Below are 27674 nucleotides of genomic sequence, written 5' to 3' on the forward strand. Positions count from 1 at the left end.
TTGAAACAACCCACAGTATATACATTGTGTTCGTTAATGTGAATCATTTTACAAAGTGAGGGATAGAATAGTTTTACTTATTGGTTTATTTAGCTACGAAACCTAAGGAACCATATTGACAGTGACATTAGAAGTTTAGAGGTTGTTCTCCAGTGTCTTCCTTTTGTCTTCAGACATCTGTCCATCTACTACAGAAGTGCTTTAGGGGGAATAGGGCGGAGGCAGCGGCCCTAAGGAAATCTTTTCATAGGCTGGAGGAGCATTTGGAACCTGGAGAAAAGAGAAACAAATTCATCCATGTGAAACGGCTTAACATTTTGAGAATTTCCCACACTGATAGGGTCACATACAGTACTGAATACTCAAAATGATGTTGCCTTCTATTATGACTATATTATTCAAATGTACACATTACATTCAGCATCATTTTTGGAAACTTGAGGGACTCTCTGTGGGTTTAAACAATCTTGGTCTTTGTATTGATGGACTCCACAGTGGGTCCAGCAAGATTAAAATACTTTTCTCTCTTAGAACTCTGGTAACTGCTGCAGTAATAAAGGATGGGAATTGTTGAAGGACATTGTGCTTTTGCAACTTCATCTCACATATGAGGGTGCTGATCTGATCCTCCCTTCACATTTCCTGCACACATGGATACACATACCTCCCTTGGGAATGAAACATAATGCCTAGTCTGATTATTGTGTCTCCTAGTCTGGTGACACAATAATCTCCCCTTCAGGCATTCATTGCATCAGCTTCACAGGCTCTACACTGTGTTCAGGGCCCTGAGGCTTTGTACTGAACAAGTACCCTCTGTACTGTACAGAGTTTAAGTCTACCCACTAGTTCTGTTGATTGGTGATATTTAAAAAATGAGAGCTACACTTTAAGTAGGCAAAAGAATGTACTTTCTGTTTTTGACTGTTAATATTTTTCCTGACATGAAAAATACTTGACTTAGGGACAGGGAGATATAATAGAGGGCCAGTAAAGTCAGTCATGGGGTAACTTCTTGTCCCTCACCGGAGGTCGAAAGCTGCCGAAGTCAGTTATAGCCATCTTGTTATCTGCGGAAGGTCCTGCCTCTGAGTACTGGCCTCCTGTGTGACCTGGTGACCCCGATCTAGGGCTCTGCAGGAGTTGTAAAAAAATGAGTTTAGGGTGATATATTGGGGGGAAATAGAGAACAGCAGAGTGAAACGATATACAAAAAGAAAAATATATTTGAAAGAGGTTGTAAATCAGATTAAGACAGCATTTTCACATTGATATACCATATTCTGTCAATGGAAATCACTTTATAGCATGTATGGAGGTTTGCAGAAACATTAAATATGTATTTTTACCAGTTAGAATGACAGATCAATTGTTTTAAATTAAGCGTCAAGGCTATGCCTCATTAAAGGAGTATGATGGTCTCACCCTGATTATTTTGTAGCCACTCCTCTTCTTGAAGTACCAGCATCCCAGGATGAGGAGAGCTGCCAGGATGACCACCAGCAGAACTATACCCACTGCCCTGTGGTTCACAACACAATTCACAGAGAGAGATTTTTAGTTTATCTTATATTATTTTGGCATAACAGTTTTATGGTATACCACAATATAGCTACAATAGATTCATATAAGGAAGATAAGAATATAAAAAGCTATGGTAGAACCAAGCCATTGATCCCTAATTTTCAAAATAAAATAGATACACATACTCCTCAGCTCTGACGTATCCTCGTCTGCTGCTGGCAAAATAAATGTTGAATTCTCCACGAGGCATCCCGTTTGTACAATTACGCGGCATCAAGCTGAAAGTGAACAGAAAATTCACTGTTAAACTGAACAAGTACATTGTAGTAACACAGTGAGCAGTTTTATAAGACCATATGTCTTTCAGCGCATCAAATCATATTCCCCTAACATCAAGTAAATAAGGTTAAAGAATGGCCTCAATAATAATTAGAGTATCATATCAGGTGTCAAACCAATCTGTTGTATTGAACATTAAATATGACATTCACACACCAGGATGCATGTACATAGTCCAGGCACACACCACCATGAAGCTGTGCACTGTTTAATTGATTTGTTGCCCTTTAGAATATAACTCTTTTTATTTTTGTAATAATAACAGAATAGTTTCTGTGTTTCACTTGATTACTTGACATACTATAATATGACTTTTTTCGACATACTATACAAAGACCTTTTTTCGACATACTATACAAAGACCTTTTTCGACATACTATACTGAGTTTTTTTTTATCATTTTTTGACATAGGCCTTCTATATTATGACTTTTTATCACTTTTTTCGACATACTATACTAAGACTTTATTTTTATTTTTTTACATACTATACTATACATTTGAACATTCAGATAAAGTTCAATTTGTTCTGTTTACTGAAATAAAATGGACTACTTCATGGATTACTGCCCTCACAGAGGCATACGCGTGTCCTGTTGCATTTTCATCCACTCTCTCTCTCCTAGTGTTAACTGATGCGCTCTAGCCCAGTGCCAATAGGCACTAAAGACTAGTCTTATAACTGGCTGACCAATGCTTGACAAATATGAGAATGGGCCTCCATATAGCCTACACATTTGTTAGTGAATAACGAAAATGTGTATTATATTTAGAAAAAGTTTAATTTTCAACTAAACTTAGGTTGCATAAAATGTGTTACATCCGGGCAGTGTAAATTAAATTGAGTACGAATCAACAGGTTGTAAGGTAAGATAGACTTAATTGATCCCACACTGGGGAAATTAAAGAAAAAGTAATTGGACAGCATCACCTGTTGTAGCAGTAGATGTAAAGTATGAATTGATGCCATGCCAGTCAGTCTACTGCATCATCGAATCTATTTGTCCTGTCTGATCAAGTAATAACAATTTGGACTTCAGCTGACAGTAATATTCATTAAAGTTAACTCTGCACAATACAAAATATTCTACAGCCTATAATAGGGTTACATCTGCTAGAAAAAAAACAACACACCATCATCTTACCAAATTGGATAATTAGATGGCAGAGAGCAGTTCCTCTGGTTGGGATTCCTTCTCAGACAGACGTGGTCCTTGAAGCTCTGTGTTACACTCCTCAAATATCTTCCCTCAGTATGCCGGAGAGCAGAGAGGGGCAGAAACCCCTCATGACCGTCACGGGTTAGAGGCTCATGGCTTAACCCATTGAAGCAGAGTAATTGCCGTGAAACCCCGCAGCCCTGAACGCAACATTATTATCAACTCGTGAAACTACAGGCGTCAGCTGCTTGTTTTTCATTTGTGTGTGTGGTATTGTTATTCACAAATATCCTCATCCAAGAGCTACAGTAAAATTATAGGCCCAGTAAATAATAGAAATAAGGGGGGTGAGGTAAAGAATCCTGAACGCCAAATTCAGTAGCTTGATGTTGATGTTGATATGAAAATGAAGATTGTATCACAAAATATAGACAAATACCATAAAATACTATTTGGTAATATGGGCATACTGCACACTTAAAAAAATGTAAGCTATTCTCTTATGAAAGACATAAGAGAAAGAAAGATATCAAAGTGATAGGCTATCATCTTTTGTCTGCAAACAAGAACAAAAAACAAAATACTTTCCAAACATGAGTGAAACACAACACTAAGCAATAGATCATGTTGTCCTTCTAAAATAATTGTACTCTCAGTGGGAAATACTAGACTACTGCTGAAACATGTTATCTTCATAATATTTCACTTGGAGACAAATTATTAATTCACCTTCAAAAGATAAATATTAAAGAAATGAGTGGTTATTGCCTAGACCGTCTGCCAAGCCCTCAGTCTACTGGCATTTTATAACTGAGACAACTTGTAATAGTGTGTGATATAAAACCAGATCATGATTCAAAAAAATGAAAATTTCTGTCACCACACTCTCGTAAACAATGCTGTTGCTCAAGGCAGTTGCTGTTGCATATCCATATATCGAGCAGTTTGGTGGCATTTAAATCTCCAAAAAGTAAGGTCAACCTTTTAGGAGAGATGGAGGCTCAGAATGGTCTCCTTTCTACTCATTCAATCTTTGAAGTGTCAAGTTGATATGGAGTAAAAAGTGCTTAACTGTGATTGGTGCAAAAATAATGAAGTCTGCCACTCCATTTCAAAAGAGGAAAGGATATCCAGATGACTTTTATTTCCTCAGTAAACTGTATTGCTGTAGCATAGAACATCCTGAAGGCATCTTTTTGTTTGTTTCAGATAGGATTCACAGTCTCATACTTCCTTTGCTCCTGGATAATAAAGTCATCCTTTGACTCATGTTGCACAGTCTGAAAAAGGGTAAGCTGAACAAGGAGGCATCCAGTCTGGAAGATAGGCAAACTTTGCTTTAGTCTGCAAAACTATTTTAATGTTTCTCCACAAGAGGGAGACCAACGCCTGTTTATGAAATTGAGTCAGTATTGATTTGTCTCAAACTGTAGGCCTACTTCAGTGCCTTACCCAGTAGGTCTTCATGTTGAGCTTGTTAATCTTTTAGATACTTCGAATAAGTGAATATTTTCAATTGGCCTTCGTGTTTCTACACCTCTACATTCCTGAATAGTTTGGAGCATGTGAAAAGAAAACATAAGAGGAGGAGACAGCTTTGAGTAATGCTGGGTATGTTTTTTTATGTGAAGCAGTCAGCTGTTTGGCCGATTGTTCTGTGTTGATTGTGATGACAGTCTACATACGTCACCTTTCAGCTGACCAAAGATTCTCTAAACCGCCTCTGACAAGACCAATTTAAAAAGTGGCGAGAACAAATTAAGTTTGTGTAGGTCTATGTGGGGTTTTGTAAACACCACAGTCATTATTATGCTAAACATGAAGAAGACTATTTTATCATTACAAGATTTCATTATTTTCATGTAAAAAAAAAAGAAGAAAAAAAAGATGTACCACCGAAGTAACATTCAATGATCCCAAGAGGTTGCAGAGGCTTACCAATGGTCATAAACGTTAACGCTAATAGGCCTGGCTCCTCACCGGTTTAGCGAGTTATTCCCTTTCCCGGTTGTTCCGGTCGGCATTTTGAAAGGGAGAGAGAGATAGGGGGGTGGGGGGGGGGAGAGAAATAGACAGACAATGTGGATCCCTCTTTTACTCTGTTCCTCGATTGTTTTCACTCTAGAAAATTAACCGGTAACGTTACCCGCAAACATAACCTCCACAGTCTGATAACATTGTCGCCTGATAAGGCAGGTTGCTCTCCTCCCTAACGTTACCCAGTGAATGTTCACCGTGAGAAAGAAGAAACCCCCCTCAGTCCTCCCGACTCACAGGAGCTGTTTGAACAGTGGGACGGAGAGGGAGCTCGATACTCTTCTCCAGCTCCAGCTGCCATCCTACTCCTGCTCCTCCCCCTCCTGCTCCTCCTCCACCAGAACCACTTCTCTTTCTCATCACATCACATCCAGAGCAGAGGTAAATAAGCCAGATTCAACAATAACAACCTCTAATCGGACAAGTCGTTTACCTTCCTGAGTGTTTCCGGTTTGTCAGACACATAGGGCAGCCGTTGGGAACCGTAAACGGGATCAGAATCATTCTGATTTGTGATGGGGTCTTTGCTTTGTACCCCAGCTGCCTCCTTGGCGTTGGGTCGGGGTTACGCTTCCTAAGGCAAGTCCGAGGTCCGAGGTTTGTGAGCTAGAGATACGTCGACGAAGGCCATAGTAAGTGTGAGGTGAAAATCTAAATCCATACACGACCTGTACGATAAAAAAGAGCGATACTAGCTAGTATGCTAACTGGTTTTGATGCACTCCCGGTGATGCTAGCTTAGGCAAGTTACAGCGCCTTGCCAGTTAGCATACGTTAGCTAACTAACGTTACACCTCCAGTTGTTGCTAGCCGGCTAACCCCGAGTTGATTTTAGTCACTTTAACATACGTTGCTATGCTGCTAGTCTTCTTAGCAAATGTAACATTATACAACGCCAAGCTAGTAATACATGAGTAATAATACAGTCACATCTGGTGTTAAGATAAGCTAACGTAATTTCGCTGTTATGTGTTTGGACATCCCCGGAAACCTTAACTGACACTATAACAAAAGAAATAATTTGAGATCTAACTACAAGGTTTCTGACTTGCCTTTTGCTAGTAACGTTAGGTATCAGCTACGACAATGAATATAAACCTCTCAAATACGTGTGGCGATGCGTAACGTTAGAGATGCACAGAGAGAGAGACAGAATCGTTATAACTTTTTTTTTAATCATTATTAATGTTATCAGATAGCAAGCTAGGTTTGTCACCACTCGAGTCAACTTGCAATGCACGACATACTGCATTAGTAAGAGAGCTAATATCGTTGATTGTATGTTTCTGCAGCAATTACATGCTCTTGAGCAGGTTGAAATATCCCAGCCAAAAAAATGCATACCCTGAGCTGGAGCTCTGTGTCTATAGAGGTGTAAAGAGGAAAAGGAACCAGGCAACAAGATGGTTTGGGCATCAGAAGCTGCTACAAATCAATAACTTGTAAAGACATGCCCAGGCTTGCTATAAGGCCGATATAAATTGTCTAGTCAGAGGTGCAGTTATGTTGGCAGTGTAATAATGCATACTCATGAGCTGACACATGTTTAAATCCTCATCCCAGAAAAAGCACACTGTAGTTATATGGGAAAATCTTTGGCTATTTCTTAATACTCATAATCCTAATGAACAGTGCTGCATGTAATGGCAGCCATACCTTGTTGACAGTGTACATTCTGTAAAAGTGTATGTTACCACTTTTTTGTCTTTGCAGTATTTTGGAGATGTGAGGAATATAAAGAGATTGATGATATTGAGCAGCCTGTGCATTGACACGACCTCTTGACCTCATCTTCAGCATGAATGGTGATATGCCTCATGTTCCCATCACTACTCTTGCTGGAATTGCTAGCCTGACAGACTGTAAGTGCAACATCATCTCTCTCTAACGCTTGTCATACAGCCTAAACACTAACACTCAAACCAAGATGTGGCAAGGTTAAAGAATACCTCACTGCCAAAATGTTATACTATGTGTAGTGTTTTAGTGCGTCTAGTATAAATATACAATAAGCTAAATACTCGTAATTGTGATGCTTCTCACTACTGGGGATTTCAGCGCAGACAGAAGTGAAGTGACTTATGTTCCTGAAGATGGGAAGTGGTAGGCTCATATACCCCAAACCAGTTTTGATGAAAGAAAAAATGAATATCTGTTAAAACAATGAAACATTATACATTTCACAAAGATATGATTTATTGCAGAACTATTGTATCTCATTGCATTAGATTGTAAAAATGTAACTTGGTAACTTGATGAACGTAGAGGTCAGTGGGCCTTTCTTCACTCTTATGTTACAATATTTTTAAGGCCTTTTGATAAAAAAAAGATAGACAGAATGTTTATTATATTATAAAAGCTTTTTTTTATTTATTTTTTTAAATCATGTATACGTTTGGCATGTATTCTGAGGCCTTCAAAATGTTTATTCTAATTAGAAATGTTGTAATGTTTACCCAAAAATGTACACGTAAAATATAACAAGCTGAAGTTAACACATCCAAAGTGTACATTGTCTAAAAAAATAAATAATCAGATTGTAGCATTGACATTTGGTATTACTTTCAAATAGAGTGGGCCAGTTGGATGTTTTCAAATTTTAAATCCTTTCATGCAGAAATATTTTTACATACAAATCTTTTTCCACAAGTGTTTTTTTAAATATGTTTTCCCTATCCTGCTTCCTTTCTTTTTTTCGTCCATCCATCATCCTTTTAGTATTGAACCAGCTGCCATTGCCTTCTCCTCTCCCTGCCACCACTGCTAAGAGTCTGCTCTACAATGGAAGGATCTCCGAAGAGGTCAGCAGCCTGTTGGTGTGTCGGGACGAGAATCTGGTAACTCAGCTGGCACATAGCCTTAACCAGGTCTCTACTGAACACATGTAAGTAACACTCACCGATATTTCACATCTTTCGAGAATTGAAATTTAATAGAGGGAAGCTTGCCAGTAGTTTATACTACTACTACTACTACTACTACTACTGTACATTAGGTTTGTAAACGTGTGCTAACTCTAAAATTAGTTTTTAATTGGGGAAGAAATCATTGTTAAGTCAACTTTTGTTGTTGTCAATATAGTACTAAATGTAAAATAGTAAATGCTTTACAAAGCGTTGTTTCACTGTTTACTTTAACAGTGAATTCAGGCATTGATGTTTTAATTTCTATGATCACATTACTGCCACTGCTTTACCAGATAGTTCAGCTCATGTTCTGGGTTCTCAGAATCATGAAGGGCTAGTCTAAACTGCACTGAAGATGGTAATTGAGACTGGTAGGAATCAGAATGCATTAGTCAAAACTGGATTTAGGTCCAGTGGGCAGTGTTTGGCTGCAATATGACTGTGGACTATACTTTTCTTTGCTTTCCAGAGAGTTGAAGGACAACTTGGGAAATGATGAACCTGAGGGTGACATGCCAATGCTTCTACAAACGTTGCTGTCCAGGAACCCCAAAATCTTCAGGGACAAAAGTATGCCAACCCAGTACAAGGTTTGGGGTGGTAAGGAGGAGGCAATGAGCTGCGGTTGACTCTTCCGTTGAGCCAAATGCATGCTCTTTCCCTGGCTGTACTCTTGGTTTTCACTGTAACTAGTTATTCACCTAAACATTTCCTGGATCAGATGCGCTACTGGTGCCTAGTTTTACTACAATGGTGGTTCCCTAACTGGGGGCAGAGCCATTGTAGCAGGAAAAACGTAGAGTGAAACTTAAGTTGAATAAACCTTTTTCACAGCAGACCTTTCAACCTGTAAACACATGTGTAACTAATACCATCACAGCATTATTATTTTTGTATTGCATTGCAGTAATGACTGGAACCTGGCCATCATTGCTGTTATTAGTTCCACCTGTATTTTTTCTGCTGTCACAATTCACAAAGTGAATTTTTTGGCTTCTAAAGAGTTGACTGTTCACAATGCAGTTTGTGGATTATCCAGCGTAACTTGGACATTGTTTGTGGAAAGACACATTGCTCTTGGTTAAAAAAAAAAAAGGGGTTTTGGGCATTGTATGCCTTTATTAGACAGCACCAGTAGAGAGATAACAGGGGAGAGAGATGGAACAAAGGTCCCCAGCCCGACTCAAACCGGGGACGCTGTGGTTCATAGTCGGCATCTTAAGCTTAACGTTACTCCTAAACCCCGGGGGCGCCTCAATGTTGAATTTTTTAAATGTCATTTCCCAAACACCAAAATAGAATTCCATTCACCTCCATCTTATTGGGGAGGAGGAAGAAACCAACCCTTAAAATATGTGTCTTCACTGAACACACAGAGATCAAATCTTCTATTGTTCTCCAATGGAAAGTCTCCATGGGTTGGAATAAAGCTTATTGTACAGTTCTACATATTATGGTAAAAACAGCTTGTTGTGACTTTACCAACAGAAAACATATTTAAAAATATATTTTCACATGAAACTCATACACAGCTCTTAAAGTCTTAGCTGTGTTTGTTTTGCTATCATAAGTGATATCGCTAATTGCCATGAACAGTTGCATATTTGTCTTTTAACCTTTGTTCAGAAAAGCCTTCTAGTTTTATGAGCAGCTGCACTAGACTGCAATTACAGGCAATTATAAGTACATAGTTTGCATACACTTTCATACTAAATCGTTATTTGTGCAAAAGAGAAAAAAAAGAAAGAACCGCAGTGTGTATTGTAGAGCTAGAGGTGCTGGCAACTGCAAGAAGATTAGAAACACCAGACAAAATAAATAATTAACCACAAGCCTTTTTAGTGACCGCACACTCAACCCATTAAAATATATGATCAAAGATTATTTAATCAAGGATTATTTATGCAACAATCATACATGAGCCTGTTTAAGCACTGAGCAAAACGTGTTGCTCTTAATAATTTTTGTGGCATTTTAGCCAGCAGTAGAAACTTCTGATTCGGGGAAATGCTGCGCCAAAGATGTGCTCGATGTGTACTTGTCACCAGACAGGATCCACATAAACCTGCACCTTCTCCTGAAGCTATAACCTCCTCCTTCATCACCCTGAACTCCAAATCATTTTTGTGGTAATACCTTTTATTTTCAGAATAAAAAGTATACAATATACCACCACTACCATTACAGTGTATATATCACTGAAAGTATTACTTATCAGATATGTAACCCTATGTCACTAAGTTTCCATTCCTGAGATACATAGCCGAGTTTTGTTGCTGCGGAATTGTGTATGTTCAGCTCCTTGTTTGTATGACCTAAATGATAGATTTTTTTTATTCTTTTATCTTAGGTGTAATGCAACAGCCAATGATGCAACAGTACAAGGTGTCTCAGAATCAGGTTCATGGGAGTCCAGGATCAAACTATCAGCAAACCACTGTCCCCCAAAGCCCCCCTGGGTAAGGCAGTGCCAGCATACAGTCAGATGATGAGGACTCAGAAGTATCTGTATTTTTACTAAGACTACTTCTTACTCCTTCACAGATGCTTTACATCCCCACAGTCTGGATCAGGTGCTCGGTTTGTACAGAACAGCCCTATACCCAGTCCCTATACTCCTCAGAGTCCTGCAGACTACATGCAGTACAATCCACCTAGTTATTCTCAACACCAACAGACACAGCAAGGTAAGTACAAAGTCAGGTCAAAAAAAATGTGTCATTAGCTGCCTGTCACACCTCTGCGATGAACAGCAAATAGCAAAGGTTTGATTTTAATGAATATCATAGAAGAGTTGTTGAATCTTCCTTTTCTGTGCATTTGTACTTTTTAAAAGAAGCCAAGCTGGACAATATTCAGCAGGGAAACTACCTTGTAATGATTGATGATCAGAAAGCCGTTCACAAGAGACAGATACCTTATAGTACATATTCAAAGTGTGGCTCTGAGGTGGGGATCACACATTGTTCCCTAACATGGGGGATACGCCTTATCCTTAAGTTCCTCCCACTAGTCTTTGGAAGAAAACAATTATTCTTTTTAAGATTATATCTTTGGCATGTTTACCTTTATTTGACAGAGGACAGTGTAGAAATGTGGGAGAGAGAGGTCCCTCAAAGGTCCCAAGGCCAAGATCGAAGTTGGGACGTTGTCGTTATGTGGCATGTGCTCTAACCATTGGCTACCAAGGCGCTCCACAATTACTTTTTTCTTTTAAATGAGTGTTTCAGAACTAGCAGGCCACAAGCCAAATGCTTAACTAATCCTTTAACATCACTAAGTTTTATACACGCTTATGTGGAGTCAGTTGATAAGCTGACCCTTTCTTACTGTAAGATGGTAAAACTACAGCTGTCTCTAAAGGTGAAAAAGAAGGCATCTTTCTCTCAGGGAGACGGGAGGCATTGCACATCACAAATTATTTAACTGGATATTTTATTTCGCTCTCTGTTTTAGTTAGAAACATCCATGACAACAAGGTCTCTGGTCAGCTATCAAGTACTTCATCTAATCACAATGCGAGACTAGGCTCAGATGAAGACTACATCAACATGGCTCACAGACTGGGAAGTGAGGTAATGCAGAGAATCAAGATATCTTGAACTGGATCTTGAACTGGCAGATGCAGACTGTTTAAAGGGATGATAAATGTTTTGTGTTCCAACAGGAGAATAACCCCTCCATGAGGGTTTCCACTTTTCCAGTAAAATCACCACAGTCTGTGTGTTCCCCTGCTGGGAGTGAAGAGACTGCAAAAAGTATGCTGCCTTAGCAACAAGTCAATTCTTCATTTTGTGGATCAACAATAATGCATCACTGTACAACTCATTCTTTGCAAAGATGTATAGTGTGTGCTGATTTTTCCTTGAATTTATTTGTGTTTCAGCAGGGTCCAGGCCTCCCCTTATCATGCAGTCCCCTTCCCTTGATGTGCCGCCAGGTGCAGCACCTGACCGGCTACTCACCTCTGCCGACCGCAAAAAGAGGCAGAAAGAAAGGAGTAAAGAAGAAACTGAGCAGTTGGACACAAATGCCTCGTATGACATTGTCAGTTCTCCATCAAAAGAGTCCGCCAGGCTGACTTTAAAACTGTCCCGAGTGAAGTTTTCAGACATGGATCAATCTGCAGAACTTCCTCTTAGGCCACGTGTCGACTCAGACCATGAAACTGATTTGATGAATAATAGTAATCAATTGTCAAGGACTGTCCAGGACTTATCACACGCAATTGGTGCTGTGGAGCAGGCAAACTGTCAGCAGGTTCCTGTTCGGCCAAATACTAAGGAGTCTGGAGTCATCAGTGGGGTTGTGTTTGATGATGCTGAGATAGACACACTTGCAGAGATTGAAAGAATAGAGCGTGAGTCAGCCAGTGAGAGAGAACGGTGGTCTAAAGAAGTCCAGGATAAAGGTATGGTGTGTCCGCCTTTGCCCTGTGCCTTCTTGCATTTTAGTCATGGCTAGATTTATTTGTGTTCGTAGTAGATCTAAGCTACATTTTTCTTTATTGCAGATAAGCCACTGAAGAAACGGAAGCAAGACTCGTATCCTCAGGAATCCGGAGCTGAGTCAAGTGACGGGCCTACTGTACAAGGGGGCAACACTGACAGCAAGTTGACACCCAGGAAGACGAATGCCACAAGTAACGGTGCCAGTCGGCCTGCTTTGATGGTCAGTATTGATCTGCAGCAAGCTGGCAGAATTATAGGACAGCCTGTAGTGGTCCTGGAAGCACAGAAGTTGTGTGAGGACCACCTACGGCAACTAAAGTCAAAAACTGATGGAAAGGTAGATAAAGTTGTTGAAAACAGACCTGCGATCATCAATCAGCATGCTGACAGCCCCAGGAAGTCTGGCTCAGATGGGCAACCAGAAACCCCCAAACAGAAGCAGGAGAGTCGACGTGAATCCAAACACAGACATGACAGCAAAACTGTCAGTGGCAAGGGACACTCAGTTGACAGACGACCAGACGCACCTCGTCAGAAACATGACAAGCATTCAGACTTGAGCCACAAAGAGGAAAAGAACCACAACAGTCACCGATTGAATGTCAGCCAGTCTGAGACTCCAAAAACCATGAGCAAGGCGGAGCGTAACTCCAAACATGGAGAAGACAAAGTCAGGGATAGAGATAGGGCTAAGGACAAAGATAGAGAAAGGGTTAAGGACAGAGATAAAGAAAAAGATAGGGATAAGGACAGAGATAAAGAAAAAGATAGAGATAGGGATAAGGACAGAGATAAAGAAAAAGATAGAGATAGGGATAAGGACAGAGATAAAGAAAAAGATAGAGATAGGGATAAGGACAGAGATAAAGAAAAAGATAGAGATAGGGATAAGGACAGAGACAAAGAAAAAGATAGAGATAGGGATAAGGACAGAGATAAAGAAAAAGATAGAGATAGGGATAAGGACAGAGATAAAGAAAAAGATAGAAATAGGGACAAGGACAGAAATAGAGATAAAGATAGGGATAAGGACAGAGAAAGGGATAAGGATAAAGATAGGGATAAGGAAAGGGAAAGGAAGCACAAGATGTTTAGGGAAAACTGCAACAGACACTCTCCTGACCGGCATACTAAACCTGACAGCCCTAGAGTGAAGCAAGACGGAAGCAGAAAATCCACTGACCTCAATGGTCGACAGAGGACAGACAGTTCCAGCCTTCAAAACTCCCAAAATAAGAAAGAGAGGAAAAGTGGGGATGGCAGTATCAGCTGCCCAGCTGGAAACAAACCGCAGTCTTTGGAGACAAATCTTAGTGAGTTCCCCTCGTACCTGCTGGGTGGCAAGTCAGGAAGTCTGAAGAACTTTGTGATTCCTAAATTGAAACGAGATAAAAAAGATAAAGATCCCCAACTTCCAGGCCAATTGATAGAGGGCTGGAGCATTCCCCTGGTCAGGCTGGAGAGAGTGTCATTGGTAGATAACTTAAACAAAGGAGCTAAACCTGTTGTTGTGCTCAACAAACTCAGTATTGATGAGGTAAAAAGGATCATTAAGGAAAGCAGGAATGCACCCCGCTCCAGATCCAAGAACTTCTTTGACAAATCAGGGAGAGGTATGATTTACTTTGTTTATTAAATATGTACGCAAAACTGTAGGGGATGGATATGTGCAATGTGACTGTGCCCAGCTTTCGGATTGTTGATTTACTTTAAACCACTGTTTCCGGAATCATTAATTAGCAGTCATTAATCCCCAAAAATAGCTGTGTATTAATGAGTTACTGATTGTATTTCTTTTGAAGTATAGATTATTCTGTGCTGAAAACTAACTTACCTCTTGTGCTTACAGAGATGGTTTTTTGTGAGAAGACACACAAACGAAAGCACAGCATGATCAGTAAGAAATCCAAATACACTGAGGTGGATGAAGATGATGAGAACGATGATGATGGCTCTGACAATGAGTGTCAGTATTAAACCCTTTAAAAAAAAATATATATATTTGTGAAACACATCAGACTAATAGAAAATCTGTCAAAAGCACTGTGCTGTCGCCACTTTTGACCGAATATTGTTTTACCATGCAGCAATCCTGAAGATTAAACAATATGTACCTCGAAATACTTTATATTATAGTTATTACATTTGATTTATTTATTACAGCAATACGTGGTGCTAAAAGCTTAAAGAACTTGATATTTTCTGAATTATAATTTCTCTGTTATTGTTACAGCTGCAAAGAAAAGGTACAAGAAACATCACGACAAGGCATGGAAGCCGGAAGAGAGGAGGGGTTCTGGTGATCAACGGGGGTCCGGTAGCCGTCACCGTGAACCAAGTGATTCGGATGAAAGCTGTCCCCCACCAAGCCTGAGTGATGGTACGTCTTTTTTGCATAGGCTTGCCAGTGGGCATAGGCAAAAGAAAATGTATAAATAAATGTTGTAGACAACCTAGAGAGTGTTTTTATTTGTCTCTAAACTATTTTATCTCCATAATAAACTTAAGACAATAAACACCAAAATGATCATTGTATCAGAGAATGCAAATTTTGATTCCTGTTTCTGACGGCTGTCATTCAAATTATTGCCACTTGAAACCAGTGATCAGCCAGACCTATTCCCTGGATAGTTGGATTACTACACCCAAGTCTTTCCCTATTAAATATTCACTGCTTTAGGGTGAGTTGCTGCTGTGAAGGATTTGACTAATGTTTTTGTTCAGCTGCCAGAAAATCGAAGAAAAAGGAGAAACAGAAAAACAGGAAAGCGTATGATTCCAAGCTGACAACCGAGGGTATTGTGTTACCACTTTGAGTTATTTTAAAAACATGAATGCATTTTAAAACTAAATATTTGTATGAATCAATTTGTTTGCATTTGTTAAACAGAAAAGATGGATTCCTCCACATTTAAGAGATTTACGGCCAGCATGGACAGCATTATTGAGAGCCTTGAGGACGTGGACCTCACTGCCACAGGTAAACATCAAGTGCCGCACAGTTTCCAAAGTTCATGACATTTGCTGATTAACAATGTGTGTTTAAAAATGTTTACTACCGGTATATATTTTTTGTGCCCTCAAACAGATGAGGATGAGATACCTGAAGAGCTCTTACTTGGAAAACACCAGTTGAGCGAGCTAGGCAGTGATTCTGCTAAGATCAAAGCTATGGGCATCTTTCACAAGGTTTGTGCACTGTCACATGGTTACACTCAGGTTGATATTTAGCTGTTGTAAAGACTTTCAATTCACAGCTGCATCGTTGGGAAATTAATAAATCCTTTGTTATACCCATAGTTTCCGTCTAATAAACTGGTGAAAATGTTGAATATCCTGGAGAAGAACATTCAGGACAGCGTCAAACTTTCCACACTAATGAATCACGTAAGTTGCCAGTTGGATATTGTTTTAGCAGCGGAAGTGATGTTATTTTTCTTACCTGATTTTCGGTTCGTGCTTTCCAGCAAGTTTTGTCCTTTGTTTTTTTTGTTACTAATTGTGTTTGAAATATGTAGGATAATGATTCCATGGATGAGGAGCGGTTGTGGCGTGACCTTATCATGGAGCGGGTGGCTAAGTCTGCTGATGCCTGTCTGACTGCACTCAACATCATGACATCTCCACGCATGCCCAAGGCTGTTTATATAGAAGATGTGATTGAGAGGGTGTTGCAGTACACCAAGTTCCATCTACAAAACTCTTTGTACCCTCACTATGACCCGGTCTACAGAGTGGGTCAGCACAGTTTTCTTCTGTTCTTCTAAGTTGTTCTACAAAATATTTTGTGTGCAAAGTTTGCAAATTAGCAAGCTGATTAGGCCGATCCATGTTGATTATCTTTGCACCTATTTAAAACATAGCTCTAAATGGGGGAACACCTTTGTTAAAAATTGCCGTTGGTAATTTGCTGCTGATGTTTAAAGTGGTTTACTTATCTTTTATTCAACTCTTATTTTCCCTTTATCTTCCTCACCTAAGGTGGCATGCATACTTCAAAGTCCAAGAGAGCAAAGACTTCCACCCACAAACAGAAGGTGGTAGTCATGCTCTACAACAAAGTGTGTGATATTGTCAGCAACATCTCAGAGCTCCTGGAGATCCAGCTGCTAACTGACACCACTATTCTCCAGGTGAGACTCTTCATCTGGTCTGACGTCCTTCAAATTCATGACCCCATTTAACCTTTGACTCTTGAGCTCTAACATACCTGACTGCTTTTGTGCCTGACTTTTAGGTGTCCACCCTGGGTATTACACCTTTTTTCGTGGAGAATGTCAGTGAACTGCAGTTATGTGCGATCACACTAGTGACAGCAGTAAGTCTGCCATGGCATGCAATTTTCAGATTATTTTAGCAGTGAATTTTGCTATTGCTTCAGATATATATATTTTTTTTTCCAATAACATGCTCCTGTACAACATCTTGTTATGTTTAGATTAAGGTCTTTAAATTGTACTCTTCCGCAGGTGTTCTCTCGTTACGAGAAGCACAGGCAGCTCATTCTTGAAGAGATCTTCACCTCCCTGGCTAGACTGCCCACTAGTAAACGCAGCTTAAGGAACTTCAGGTAACTACATCTTAAGTTAAAATTTGCTCAATAAAATTGCATGAATTAAGAAATTGATCATTGAAGTCCTCTTCTCAGTAAACCTAACGATACTTATGTCTCATAATCCCCCAGGCTAAACAGCACTGATTCGGATGGAGAGCCGTTGTATATCCAGATGGTCACAGCACTTGTTCTTCAGCTCATCCAGTGTGTGGTTCAACTTCCCTCAGAGAGGGATGCAGAGGATGAACATAATAAGAAGGTTACTACCAAGGATTGAACTGATATAAACCATATTTATCTAATAAGGTGTTTTGATTCAGAGATTGTTTTACATATTGGGTACTTTTTACTTTTCTAGGTGGATAAAGATGTCTTTATCACAAACACTTATGAAACTGCCATGAGGACAGCTCAGAACTTCCTGTCAGTGTTTCTCAAAAAGTAAGTCATTGATCTGAAGACTATTAAAGGGGGACATTAAGACTGAGTGTCCTTACACTTTCTTCTGTTGTTCAAACACATATTATAATACAATTATTGTGATGTATGATTGTATTCTGTACGTTTCAGGTGTGGCAGTAAGCAGGGAGAGGAGGACTACAGGCCCCTGTTTGAGAAGTTTGTTCATGACCTGCTGTCTACAGTCAACAGGCCTGAGTGGCCTGCAGCGGAACTGCTGCTCAGTTTACTGGGCCGGCTGTTGGTGAGTAGCATCCCTCACTCCAAAGTGTCATCACCCATCATCTGTCCAGCAGAAACAGCTGCTGATGTTTGTTTTCGTTGTGACACTTCCCTCTCCCCTTCTTGTGCTCCAGGTGCACCAGTTCAGTAACAAGCAAACAGAAATGGCGCTCAGGGTGGCATCGCTGGACTACCTCGGCACTGTCGCTTCTCGCCTGCGTAAAGACGCTGTCACTAGCAAAATGGACCAAAAGGCTATTGACCGCATCCTCAAAGAGGTAGACTAGATAATTACTGACATATTTTAACAGATGCAAATTAACAGATAGTGTTGAACTGCTTTTGAGATGCTCCTGGCTTATTGATCTTACAGACTGAAGGTAGTGATGAGATCCAGCAACTCCAGAAGGCCTTGCTGGACTTCCTAAATGAGAACATTGAGACAGATCCATCTCTAGTAGTGAGTGTTTAATTTTCGTATAGCTGTGTATTTACATAAATCATTATGGTCACATTGATGATTCCCTAAGGACTGGATGCTCAGTGTATACATTCAGTAATATGCACCCCTTGTACTCCTGTTACTTGAAACTGTCAAATAGCTTGACACAGCTGTATTCCATGGTTCCTTGGTGTCAAATTGGTATTCAACTCTATAGTGTGCCTTAAATGTTCACCGTTTTTCATTACATATGTATGCATTTGTTTCATATAGTTTTCCAGGAAGTTTTATATTGCCCAGTGGTTCAGGGACACTATAAGTGAGGCAGAGAAAGCGATGAAGTCTCAAAATGACGATGAGGACTTGAAAGGTCGACATCATTCCATGGACATTGACTCAACTGAGGAGATTATGCAGAGGGCTGAGACACGAAAGAAATTCCTCCGCAAGGTCATGAAGACGTCCCCGTCACATTTCAGTTCTTTGGGGTAAATACTACTTCACTCTGGATCACTGCACCAATTAGTTACACTGTTTGACTTTTTCACCAATCCTGGTATTAAACGGTCCTCTGGACTTTTCTTTCAGGATAAACTCTAACACAGTGGACTATGAGGACTCATGTCTGATTGTCAGATATCTGGCCTCCATGAGGCCGTTTGCACAGAGCTTTGATATTTATTTATCACAGGTAAGAGGATTAATTCAAATGACCGTCAGTGAGAGATTGTATTGTGCTGGCTGTCACAAACTTTTTTTCTCTTACTGTTTCTCTTGTATAGATTCTGAGAGTGCTGGGTGAGAGCGCCATCGCAGTCAGAACTAAAGCCATGAAGTGTCTGTCTGAGGTAGTAGCTGTGGATCCAAGTATTCTGGCACGGGTAAGTCATCCTGTATTGGCTGCTACACATCGCTCAGACCACTGGATTGATGGCAGTAGCACTTAATGTTTTTTTTGTTTATTTTCTTTAACCGATAAAAACATAATTTCTTTGTAAAACAAATGATGTTTTTATCTGTCCTAACAGGACATTCTGTTATAGCGTGTAGAGCGTTAGGGTGATGTTGTGGCATTACCAGGCAATTATGCCAGTTTACCACAGTCACACTTGCAGCCATAAGATTTAGTAATGTTTATCTGTGCTTGACTAATCTCCCTTATTTGCTTTGCAGTTGGATATGCAGCGCGGAGTTCACTGTCGCCTCATGGACAACTCCACCAGTGTGCGAGAGGCAGCCGTGGAGCTACTTGGCCGTTTCGTGCTAAGTCGACCAGAGCTCATTGAGCAGTACTATGACATGCTCATTGAAAGGATATTGGTAAAAAAAAAAGAAAGCTTCCCTCTTCACCTTTATTTAAAACCTTACTATGAGCTTCTGTACCATACAGAAATGTAACAATTTTTTACCAGGTGGTAAAGTTTAAATTGATTTGGCCACATCACGTGCCCTTTTAGGGGTTTGTGGAAAGGAATAGGCAACATGTATCATAAGACAGACTCAAGTGGAAGTTGACTTTAGCAAACTGACAAAAAAGTTGATTTAAAGTGCAAAAGTTCAGCTGAGGTTAAATCATCTTTTTCCCACACTGCCACCTAAAGATCAAATGAAGAACTGCAACCATTTGGCAGTTAAAAGTACAATTGAGTAATGTATTGAGCTATAAGCTATATTGAGCTACCCATTTTGTCTTTCCACAGGACACAGGTATTAGTGTAAGGAAGAGGGTCATAAAGATCTTGAGGGATATTTGCCTGGAGCAGCCAGACTTCCACAAGGTCACCGAGATGTGTGTCAGGATGATCCGAAGGGTGAACGATGAAGAGGGGATCAAGGTTTGTGTTTATTGTTCTGTGAGTGCTGCTTACAAGTGTTAGTTTTTAGTTTTTGATATACAGCTTATATACATAAATATGTTTTACCCTGCAGAAACTAGTGAACGAGACATTCCAGAAAATATGGTTCACCCCCACACCCAGTCATGACAAAAATGCCATGACCCGGAAGATCCTGAACATCACAGATGTGGTGCGTACTACCTAGGCTTGTGACAAAAAAAGTTCATCATCCAAATAAGAAATATTTTGGTGTAATCTGACTCATGTCATGTTTTGATTTCATCCCAGGTGTTGGCATGTAAAGACACAGGCTATGACTGGTTTGAGCAGCTTCTCCAAAATGTGAGTTGTTTAACTTGTATGGCTGTTTGATAGCTCAACATCATCTTGTGGGTCTTTATGATAGCTAAGCTGGTATGTGCATATGTTGTCGGGCATCTTATCTAACTTCTGCACGACATCTGTTTAGCTACTGAAGTCAGAAGAGCAAGCTTCGTACAAACCTGCCAAGAAGGCCTGTGTTCAGTTGGTGGACAATCTAGTGGAACACATACTGAAATATGAGGAGTCTCTTGCAGGTAATAAAAAAAATGTGTTGTTTGCTTACAAAATTCGTATTGCGTTGTTATTGTGTTAAACATTACTGTGCTGCGACAACTGTCAGTGTTTTCTGCTTTAACGTTTCAGACTGTGAGGACAAAGGGGATAACTCAGGTCGTCTGGTAGCATGCATCACCACTCTCTACCTGTTCAGCAAGATCAGAGCACAGTTAATGGTCAAACATGCCATGACTATGCAGCCCTACTTGACCACCAAGTGCAATGTAAGTGCAACGTCATTTTGTCTATTATGTTTTACTTGTATCAGAAATTGTTTGTTGAGTCTGTTGCCTACAGGACAGAAATGAATAACACCAACTTTTATGTTGTGCTGTAGAGCCATCTAGTGGCAGCTAAATGAAATCAACCCACACTTGTCTCTTTTGCGAGTAGTGCCTACTTGTGTGACATGTTAAGATCAAAAACGTGTGGAGGTTTATCAGAGCTCACTGGGACACATTTGATTAATAAGGGCATCCCATCGCTCATGCAAGTGCTGGACATGGCACAATTAAGCTCAAAAGTTCTGATGAAACAAATCAGTAGGATCAATCATACAGTATTACAGTTACAATCAGATGATAGTAAAACACACACATTCAGGAGCTAAAAGGAGGATTTCAATTAATAAAGCAATTAGTCGTTATACGTAAGTTATTTTCCACCTCCGCTTTGGACCGAGCAGCTGTCTCTGTATCAACATTTCAGACTCAGAATGACTTCATGGTGATATGTAACGTGGCAAAGATCCTGGAGCTGGTCGTGCCTCTGATGGAGCACCCAAGTGAGACTTTCCTCACTACCATAGAAGAAGACCTGATGAAGCTCATCATCAAATATGGCATGACGGTCAGTGTCATTTACAGCTCACAGCTTTCACAGATAGCTCTTAAAAAACATGAACAACGTGAATGTAAAACTACTCCTCTGAGCACACAGATTTTATTTGAACATGATGTAATTTTTTGTGTCTGCTTCCCAGGTTGTACAGCACTGCGTAAGCTGTCTTGGTGCTGTTGTCAACAAGGTCACGCACAACTACAAGTTTGTCTGGGCTTGTTTCAATCGCTACTATGGTAAGGCTTATGCACTGTATATACATACATTTTTAATATAAACATAAATTTTATATTAAAAATGGTTATATAAAAAAAAGTGTTATATATATAATAAAAAAACCTTGATATGGAAAATCTGGAAAGATCATCTAAAATGCCCCAACATTTTAATAACATGTCGATGGGGCTTGTAATTATTAACCTGTTCATTTACCTTCAAATGAAAGGTTACATTATGCTCATGTAACCGCATTATACTCACATCCAAATAAAGAATTGCATTGAACACACACCAGATAGTGTTTTATTGTCCACATTCTTTGTTAGTTCACTGTAGAAGAACAAAGTTAGTTTTCACTGCCAACATGTATTGTTCTATAGGAGCTCTGGCAAAACTGAAGACACAGCACCAAGAGGACCCCAACAGCTCCACTCTGGTTACTAACAAACCTACTCTCCTGCGCTCACTCTTCACTGTGGGGGCTCTCTGTCGGCACTTTGATTTTGACCAAGAGGAGTTTAAGGGTTCTAACAAGGTAAACACCAGCAATCTGCTTAAACAATGTGAGCAGGACTAACTGTTGAACCTGTTTTGATGACTGACTCACTATCTTCCACTGTGTCTCTTAGATTGTCATCAAAGACAAGGTGTTGGAGCTTCTGTTGTACTTCACCACTCATAACGATGAAGAGGTCCAGATCAAGGCCATCATAGGTCTAGGTATGTTGAACCTCATGTCAGACTAACATAAGATGCAATTACTGTATTTTATACTGGAATGTCTTGTTTTCTTTTTTTGTCCTTGGCTTAAGTTTTTCCAAATTGATTCTAATCATTTTCATTTGTCTCCAGGCTTCCAGTTCATCATGCACCCAGAGCTCATGTTTGTGCAGGATGTGAAGGTTCTGTATAACAACACCCTGTCAGATGAAAACAGTTCAGTCAGTCTGAAGATCCAGGTGCTAAAGAACCTGCAGACTTACCTGCAAGAGGAGGACTCTCGAATGCAGGAGGCCGATCGCGAATGTAAGTTTAACAAATCCATTTTATACTTAGGTGACTAAGATTAGATCTGTATGTTCAGCATTGTTAATCTACATTGTTTATCATGTAGAACATCCTTAGAACGATTCAGCTGATGTTTTTTTTTTTTTTTTTGTTCAGGGAAGAACCAATCCAAGCAGGAGGATCTGAAAGAAATGGGGGATATCTCATCAGGCATGAGCAGCTCCATAATGCAGATTTACCTGAAGCAGGTGCTGGAGTCTTTCTTCCACTCACAGTCCACTGCTCGGCACTTTGCCCTGAATGTCATTACACTGACTCTCAGCCAGGGCCTCGTGCATCCTGTACAGGTATGTTCACAGTCTCACCCAAGACTAAGATATATAAAGTACCTCTTACAAGCAAGATCTGTGTGTGATTTTCTTTTATCTCTTAGTTGCAACATTCTCTGCTGTCTTGAATGCATCATGAGCTGTTCACAGATTTGGAGCAATTGTTTGTTTTTTTCTTAGTGTGTGCCCTACTTGATTGCCATGGGAACAGACCCTGAGCCAACCATGAAGAACAAGGCCGATCAACAGCTGGCGGAGATTGACAAGAAATACTCAGGCTTCATCCATGTGAGTGGCTTGCTGGTTTATGAAAGTGTATATTGACGGTTTGCTTTAACAGCGTCTATGGGCAGTCGTGTGTATATTTTATTATGGCGGTTATGGTACAGTTAACGCTTCACAACACTTTAAATGCTGTTACTTAATGTTACAGAAGCATATATAGGTATTTCTTTATATATGTTTCTGTTATGTCATTATATAAATAAAAAAACATATATAACATCTCATATTGTACTGTACTGTGTTTGAAGTTCAACTGATCCTAGACTTGTAGTCTGATTAAAAAAAATAAATACAGGCTTCACAAAAATCATATTTATGGGAAGGATTTACAACCATCATCATTTTATCTACATACATACTAAGTTGTATCTCTCTTTGAATTCACAGATGAAGGCCGTAGCAGGGTTGAAGATGTCTTATCAGGTGCAACAGGCCATAAATGGACCCAAAGGCGCAGTGATTCGAGGTTTTCGTCACGATGACTCAGACTCTGCTCTCTGCTCTCATCTCTACACTTTGGTCCGAGGGAACCGACAACACAGACGGGCTTTCCTCATTTCCCTGCTCAACCTGTTTGATGACAGCTCCGTAAGTTCACCTTTCTCCTTCTCTGTGTGTAGATGTGTAGGCGTGTGTGTGTCTCCAACCAGCCACTATCCAAGCTTCAATGCTGGTCATGAAGTTGTACATGTTGTCCCCTGCAGAAAACTGAGGTGAACATGCTGTTGTTCATAGCAGACAACTTGGCCTGCTTCCCCTACCAGACCCAGGAGGAGCCTCTTTTCATCATGCACCATATAGATATTACTTTGTCTGTCTCTGGTAGCAATCTGCTCCAGTCTTTCAAGGAGGTGAGAAACTTTGTTAAAATTTGTATATGACTTATAACTTTTAGTTGTTTTGTTCATCATGGGATGAAAATCCAATCTTGTGTAATATATCCGCTGTATATTTGGTCTGTGTTTGAGAGGTTTTGTTCTCTGTGCAGTCTTTACGGAAAGAGCCTGTACAGCAGGAAAAGAAGATGGAGACAAAAAAGAAGAAAAAAGAAGAAGAAGAAGAAGAAGAAGAAGCTTCAGAGGAGAAAACACAGCTCTGATGAGGATGATGAAGACGAGGACGATGAGCAGAGCAGTAGCTCATCCAGCAGCAGTGATGAGGACGATGAGGATGATGAGGTGGTCCACAGGCGAAAAAAACCTGCGGCTTGTGATTCTGACGGTGACATGGAAGATGAGGATGCAGTGATGGACCGTCTACCCGAAAACTCCATTCCTCTGCTGGACTTTGCCAGTTCTTCACAGGGCATTCTGCTGCTGCTTGTGCTAAAACAACATCTGAAGAATCTGTATGGCTTCTCAGACAGGTAGGCCACAGCAAAAATGCCAGTCAATAAATCTTTGATCAACTCTTTCTTAGTAGTGCAGTCGTTTGCATGACACAAACTCAAGCAAACTTTTTTTCTTTGCGTCACAGCAAAATCCAGAAATATTCCCCGACGGAGTCTGCCAAAGTATACGACAAGGCAGTTAACAGGAAATCTAAGGTGCACTTCAACCCTCGACAGACACTGAATTACCTGAAGAGTGACCTCGCCAACACTGATCTCAGCCACGACACCAAGAGGAACATTGTGAAACAGTATTTGGATGTAAGCATTCAGCACTATGTTACGAGTTTATGTATGTATTTTTTTCAGTCTCAGGAATATGAGGAATATGTCTGCTTTTATCTCTTAGTTCAAGGTTCTGATGGAGCACTTGGATCGTGACGAAGAGGACGAGGAGGGTGAAGCAAGTGCTAATGCCAGAAACAAAGCCATTACTTCACTGCTGAAGGTCCCAAAATCGTTGAACCACAACCACAATAATCACACTGCTCCAGTGGAGACAGACGAGGAGGAGAGTGAGGATGAAGAGCCCCCTTCGGTAGGAATTTTAAAACTTTAGAGTCAAGATTACCCATAGGATTGCCATGTTAACTCACCTGTAATCAAACTATTTCTGCATATAAACTGTTAACTCTGGGCATTAGTGAGGTCACGTGGATATCACATCCCATTTAAGGTACACAACAGAAGGGGGGATGCGGGTTAATAAGAAAGAGAAGAGAAAATGTTATACTCCGTTTTAAAATATATATTCTGTATACCTTAACAGAATGTCGATATGACTTTCTAATGCCTATCACCTTCACAAACATCATAACAGTGTTTATGGATTTTATGTTTCTCCTCATTGTTGCAGAGAGCAGATCAACTCTGCTGGCATTTCTACTGCAGCTGCTGTTCACACATTATCCCAACATGGCAAATGTCTGTAAGATTTCTGTGTAATGCTTCCTGTGCAAGAAGGGTTTGTTCATGTCGGAAAACACTCTGCTCCTTCTATCCACAGCGAAAACCAAGGAAAGGCAAGGAGTCGGCAGAGGATACAGGTCACCTGAATGAGAGAGTAAAGGCCATGGACGTCATTGCCATCTGCTGTCCCAAATACAAAGACAGACCACAGATTGCCAGGGTCATCCAGAGGATCAAAACTGGCTACAGTATACACTGGATGACTGGATCTTATTCTGGGCCCTGGGCTGAGGTAAAGAAACGGGACGGTCGCAAAAAGGTGCCTTGGGTTGACACTATCAAGGAGTCAGACATTATTTACAAGAAAATATCTTTGACAAGTGGACACAAGCTGACAAACAAAGTGGCACAGACGTTACGGGCGCTATACGCTGCCAAGGACGGGGACTAAAAGAATGAATCAACTGAAATTACTCAGACAGACACCCCTCACAGCCCAAATCTATGTGGCTCCAATATGTTATTGAGAGAAAATGAAACCTCTTTAGTTTTAAGGACCAGATGGAGGAAAAGTATTGTGAACACTGATCTGTTTTAATACAGACATGTTTAAGTTAAACACAAGAAAAACATAAGAAGGAAATGTTTAGAAAAACATTGTGTGGGAGTTCCTTCGCTGTTGTGCAGCAACTTCGTTGTTTGATTTTTACTCCCACTGTATCATAGTTTAACTAAACACATGTTTATATCTGAACATAATTCTGTAAAAAAAAACAAAAAAAACTGAATGTTGGAAATTAGTGTATTGATGATGTTCTTAATAAAGTGTTTTTGGAGTTTAAACTAACACCAGATGGATTTATTCGCTATTCATTGTTGACCTGAGCTCCAGGTCAACAATGAAGCTCCAACAACTTTTATCTTTCTTTTATTTTTATTTTTTTCCTTGCTTTGAACATTTTGTTGTTTACCCACACTGTGTAATGGAGTATCTTTGATATCATTTATTTATGTCAAGAGCAGTGCAGTATCTGTGCCTATATGCAGGGGAAGTTATATTGTTTTTAATATAGATTTTGATGTTATACTGTAGAACACAGCAAGAAAAAAAGTGATCCCTCGCTCTTCTGGTGGAACAAATACTGCAATAAATTTTTCTTATGTCTTTGTTACTTGTTTTTGCTTTTTTCCCCTCATCAGAATATTTATTGTATCATTTTCAAAGTCATCAGGCTTATTTTTTGTGTGTGGCTGTACTGTGATTCCCTCACCTGTGTGACAGTGATCAGGGGGAGTGAAGCAAATCATACGATTTTTAATTTTTTTATTTTCAGTTCTAACTGGATGGCAAACAGGTTTATTGACTTCTTGACTGGTTACTTAAGTCTCTACTCACGGGGCAAAGTTTTGCCATAACAGATAAACCCAAAAGATCATCTTGCCATTGTGATTATGACCGTGAGGATGTGCACATCTAACACCAGCTGGCAGGTAACTCTCGGACCTTGCCCCACACTAGTGGTTGATGTACTGTGCACAATTTCTCTTTTCACTTTAAGATCTTCTGCATTTTGGTAGAGAATGATAGATCTAAATACATACTGTTAAAGTTGCAAGCACCACATGTCTTGTACTAACGGTTCCTATATGAAATCAAGTTGATCAAGATTCATTTTGAACAATTGTTATAACTAGTGGTTGATTGTATGTATCGTATAATACAGATATTTTTAACAGTAACATAAACATAAAAAGGGATCTCAAAACAAAACATGCACATTTACACCATCCACAATTGTATGAATGTGTGTGTGTGGTGAATGAGAAGCAATGTGAAGCTCTTTGTCCGGTAAGGTAGAAAAGTGCTATAAATACAGACCATTTAACAGTACCGTACAACAAAGAGTAAAAAATACCATAGGTGGTACATATATGTCTTGTTAGGGGAATTATATTTTTTGTATTTTTGCTGCTGAAATGATAAAAACCAACTGGCTCTATTTTTAGGAATGGAAAAAAAACTATATTTAATAATGTAAGAATGAAAATGTAATGTGTGATACATCTTTACTGCCTTCAGGGCAACTGGTTAAGTTGAATTCTACTTTTTGTTTTTTGATTTTTATTTAATATGGTATTTTTAATACATTTTTAAATGTATA

General features: G+C 39.8%; 2 protein-coding genes across 3 annotated transcripts; one reads left to right on the forward strand and one right to left on the reverse strand.

Moving 5' to 3' along the window:
* Nucleotides 1–21: 21 nt before the first annotated feature.
* Nucleotides 22–5563, reverse strand: mlana (melan-A). Of its 2 annotated transcripts, none has more exons than XM_078271130.1 (5): nucleotides 5493–5563; nucleotides 1710–1802; nucleotides 1426–1522; nucleotides 1027–1134; nucleotides 22–270 (listed from the first exon to the last, which is right to left on the reverse strand). In XM_078271130.1, the coding sequence occupies exons 1-5, from the start codon at nucleotides 5561–5563 to the stop codon at nucleotides 202–204; spliced, it is 438 nt and encodes a 145-aa protein (XP_078127256.1). In that variant the 3' UTR covers nucleotides 22–201. The 2 variants fall into 2 exon arrangements, with proteins under 2 accessions (XP_078127256.1, XP_078127255.1); XM_078271129.1 differs by lacking the exon at nucleotides 5493–5563 and adding an exon at nucleotides 3008–5479.
* A 21-nt stretch (nucleotides 5564–5584) lies between these two features.
* On the forward strand, nucleotides 5585–26684 carry LOC144531153 (nipped-B-like protein B). The gene is given in 48 exon segments (XM_078271127.1): nucleotides 5585–5691; nucleotides 6773–6921; nucleotides 7778–7943; nucleotides 8435–8535; nucleotides 10316–10424; nucleotides 10510–10652; nucleotides 11422–11540; nucleotides 11633–11723; nucleotides 11852–12376; nucleotides 12479–14029; nucleotides 14266–14382; nucleotides 14650–14796; nucleotides 15141–15212; nucleotides 15307–15396; nucleotides 15505–15605; nucleotides 15717–15803; nucleotides 15935–16154; nucleotides 16398–16549; nucleotides 16654–16734; nucleotides 16886–16986; nucleotides 17101–17230; nucleotides 17330–17412; nucleotides 17542–17674; nucleotides 17787–17930; nucleotides 18026–18112; nucleotides 18368–18582; nucleotides 18683–18785; nucleotides 18877–18975; nucleotides 19268–19414; nucleotides 19795–19929; nucleotides 20024–20122; nucleotides 20221–20274; nucleotides 20402–20510; nucleotides 20620–20756; nucleotides 21241–21381; nucleotides 21515–21608; nucleotides 21972–22126; nucleotides 22221–22311; nucleotides 22444–22617; nucleotides 22756–22946; nucleotides 23109–23216; nucleotides 23601–23801; nucleotides 23918–24064; nucleotides 24202–24255; nucleotides 24257–24579; nucleotides 24690–24864; nucleotides 24953–25141; nucleotides 25610–26684. Coding segments are annotated over 47 exon segments (8109 nt in total). The 5' UTR covers nucleotides 5585–5691; nucleotides 6773–6857; the 3' UTR covers nucleotides 25964–26684.
* Nucleotides 26685–27674: the final 990 nt, after the last annotated feature.

Source organism: Sander vitreus, chromosome 16, assembly GCF_031162955.1.
Source record: "Sander vitreus isolate 19-12246 chromosome 16, sanVit1, whole genome shotgun sequence".
Taxonomy (NCBI): domain Eukaryota; kingdom Metazoa; phylum Chordata; class Actinopteri; order Perciformes; family Percidae; genus Sander; species Sander vitreus.

Coding starts and splice junctions, on each gene's coding strand:
- mlana (XM_078271130.1), bottom strand. CDS start 5,563: ATGATTCTGATCCCGTTTACGGTTCCCAACGGCTGCCCTATGTGTCTG. Junction 1,523..1,709: donor GGATACGTCAGAGCTGAGGA/GTATGTGTATCT, acceptor TGTGAACCACAG/GGCAGTGGGTATAGTTCTGC. Junction 271..1,026: donor TCGGCAGCTTTCGACCTCCG/GTGAGGGACAAG, acceptor TCTTTTCTCCAG/GTTCCAAATGCTCCTCCAGC.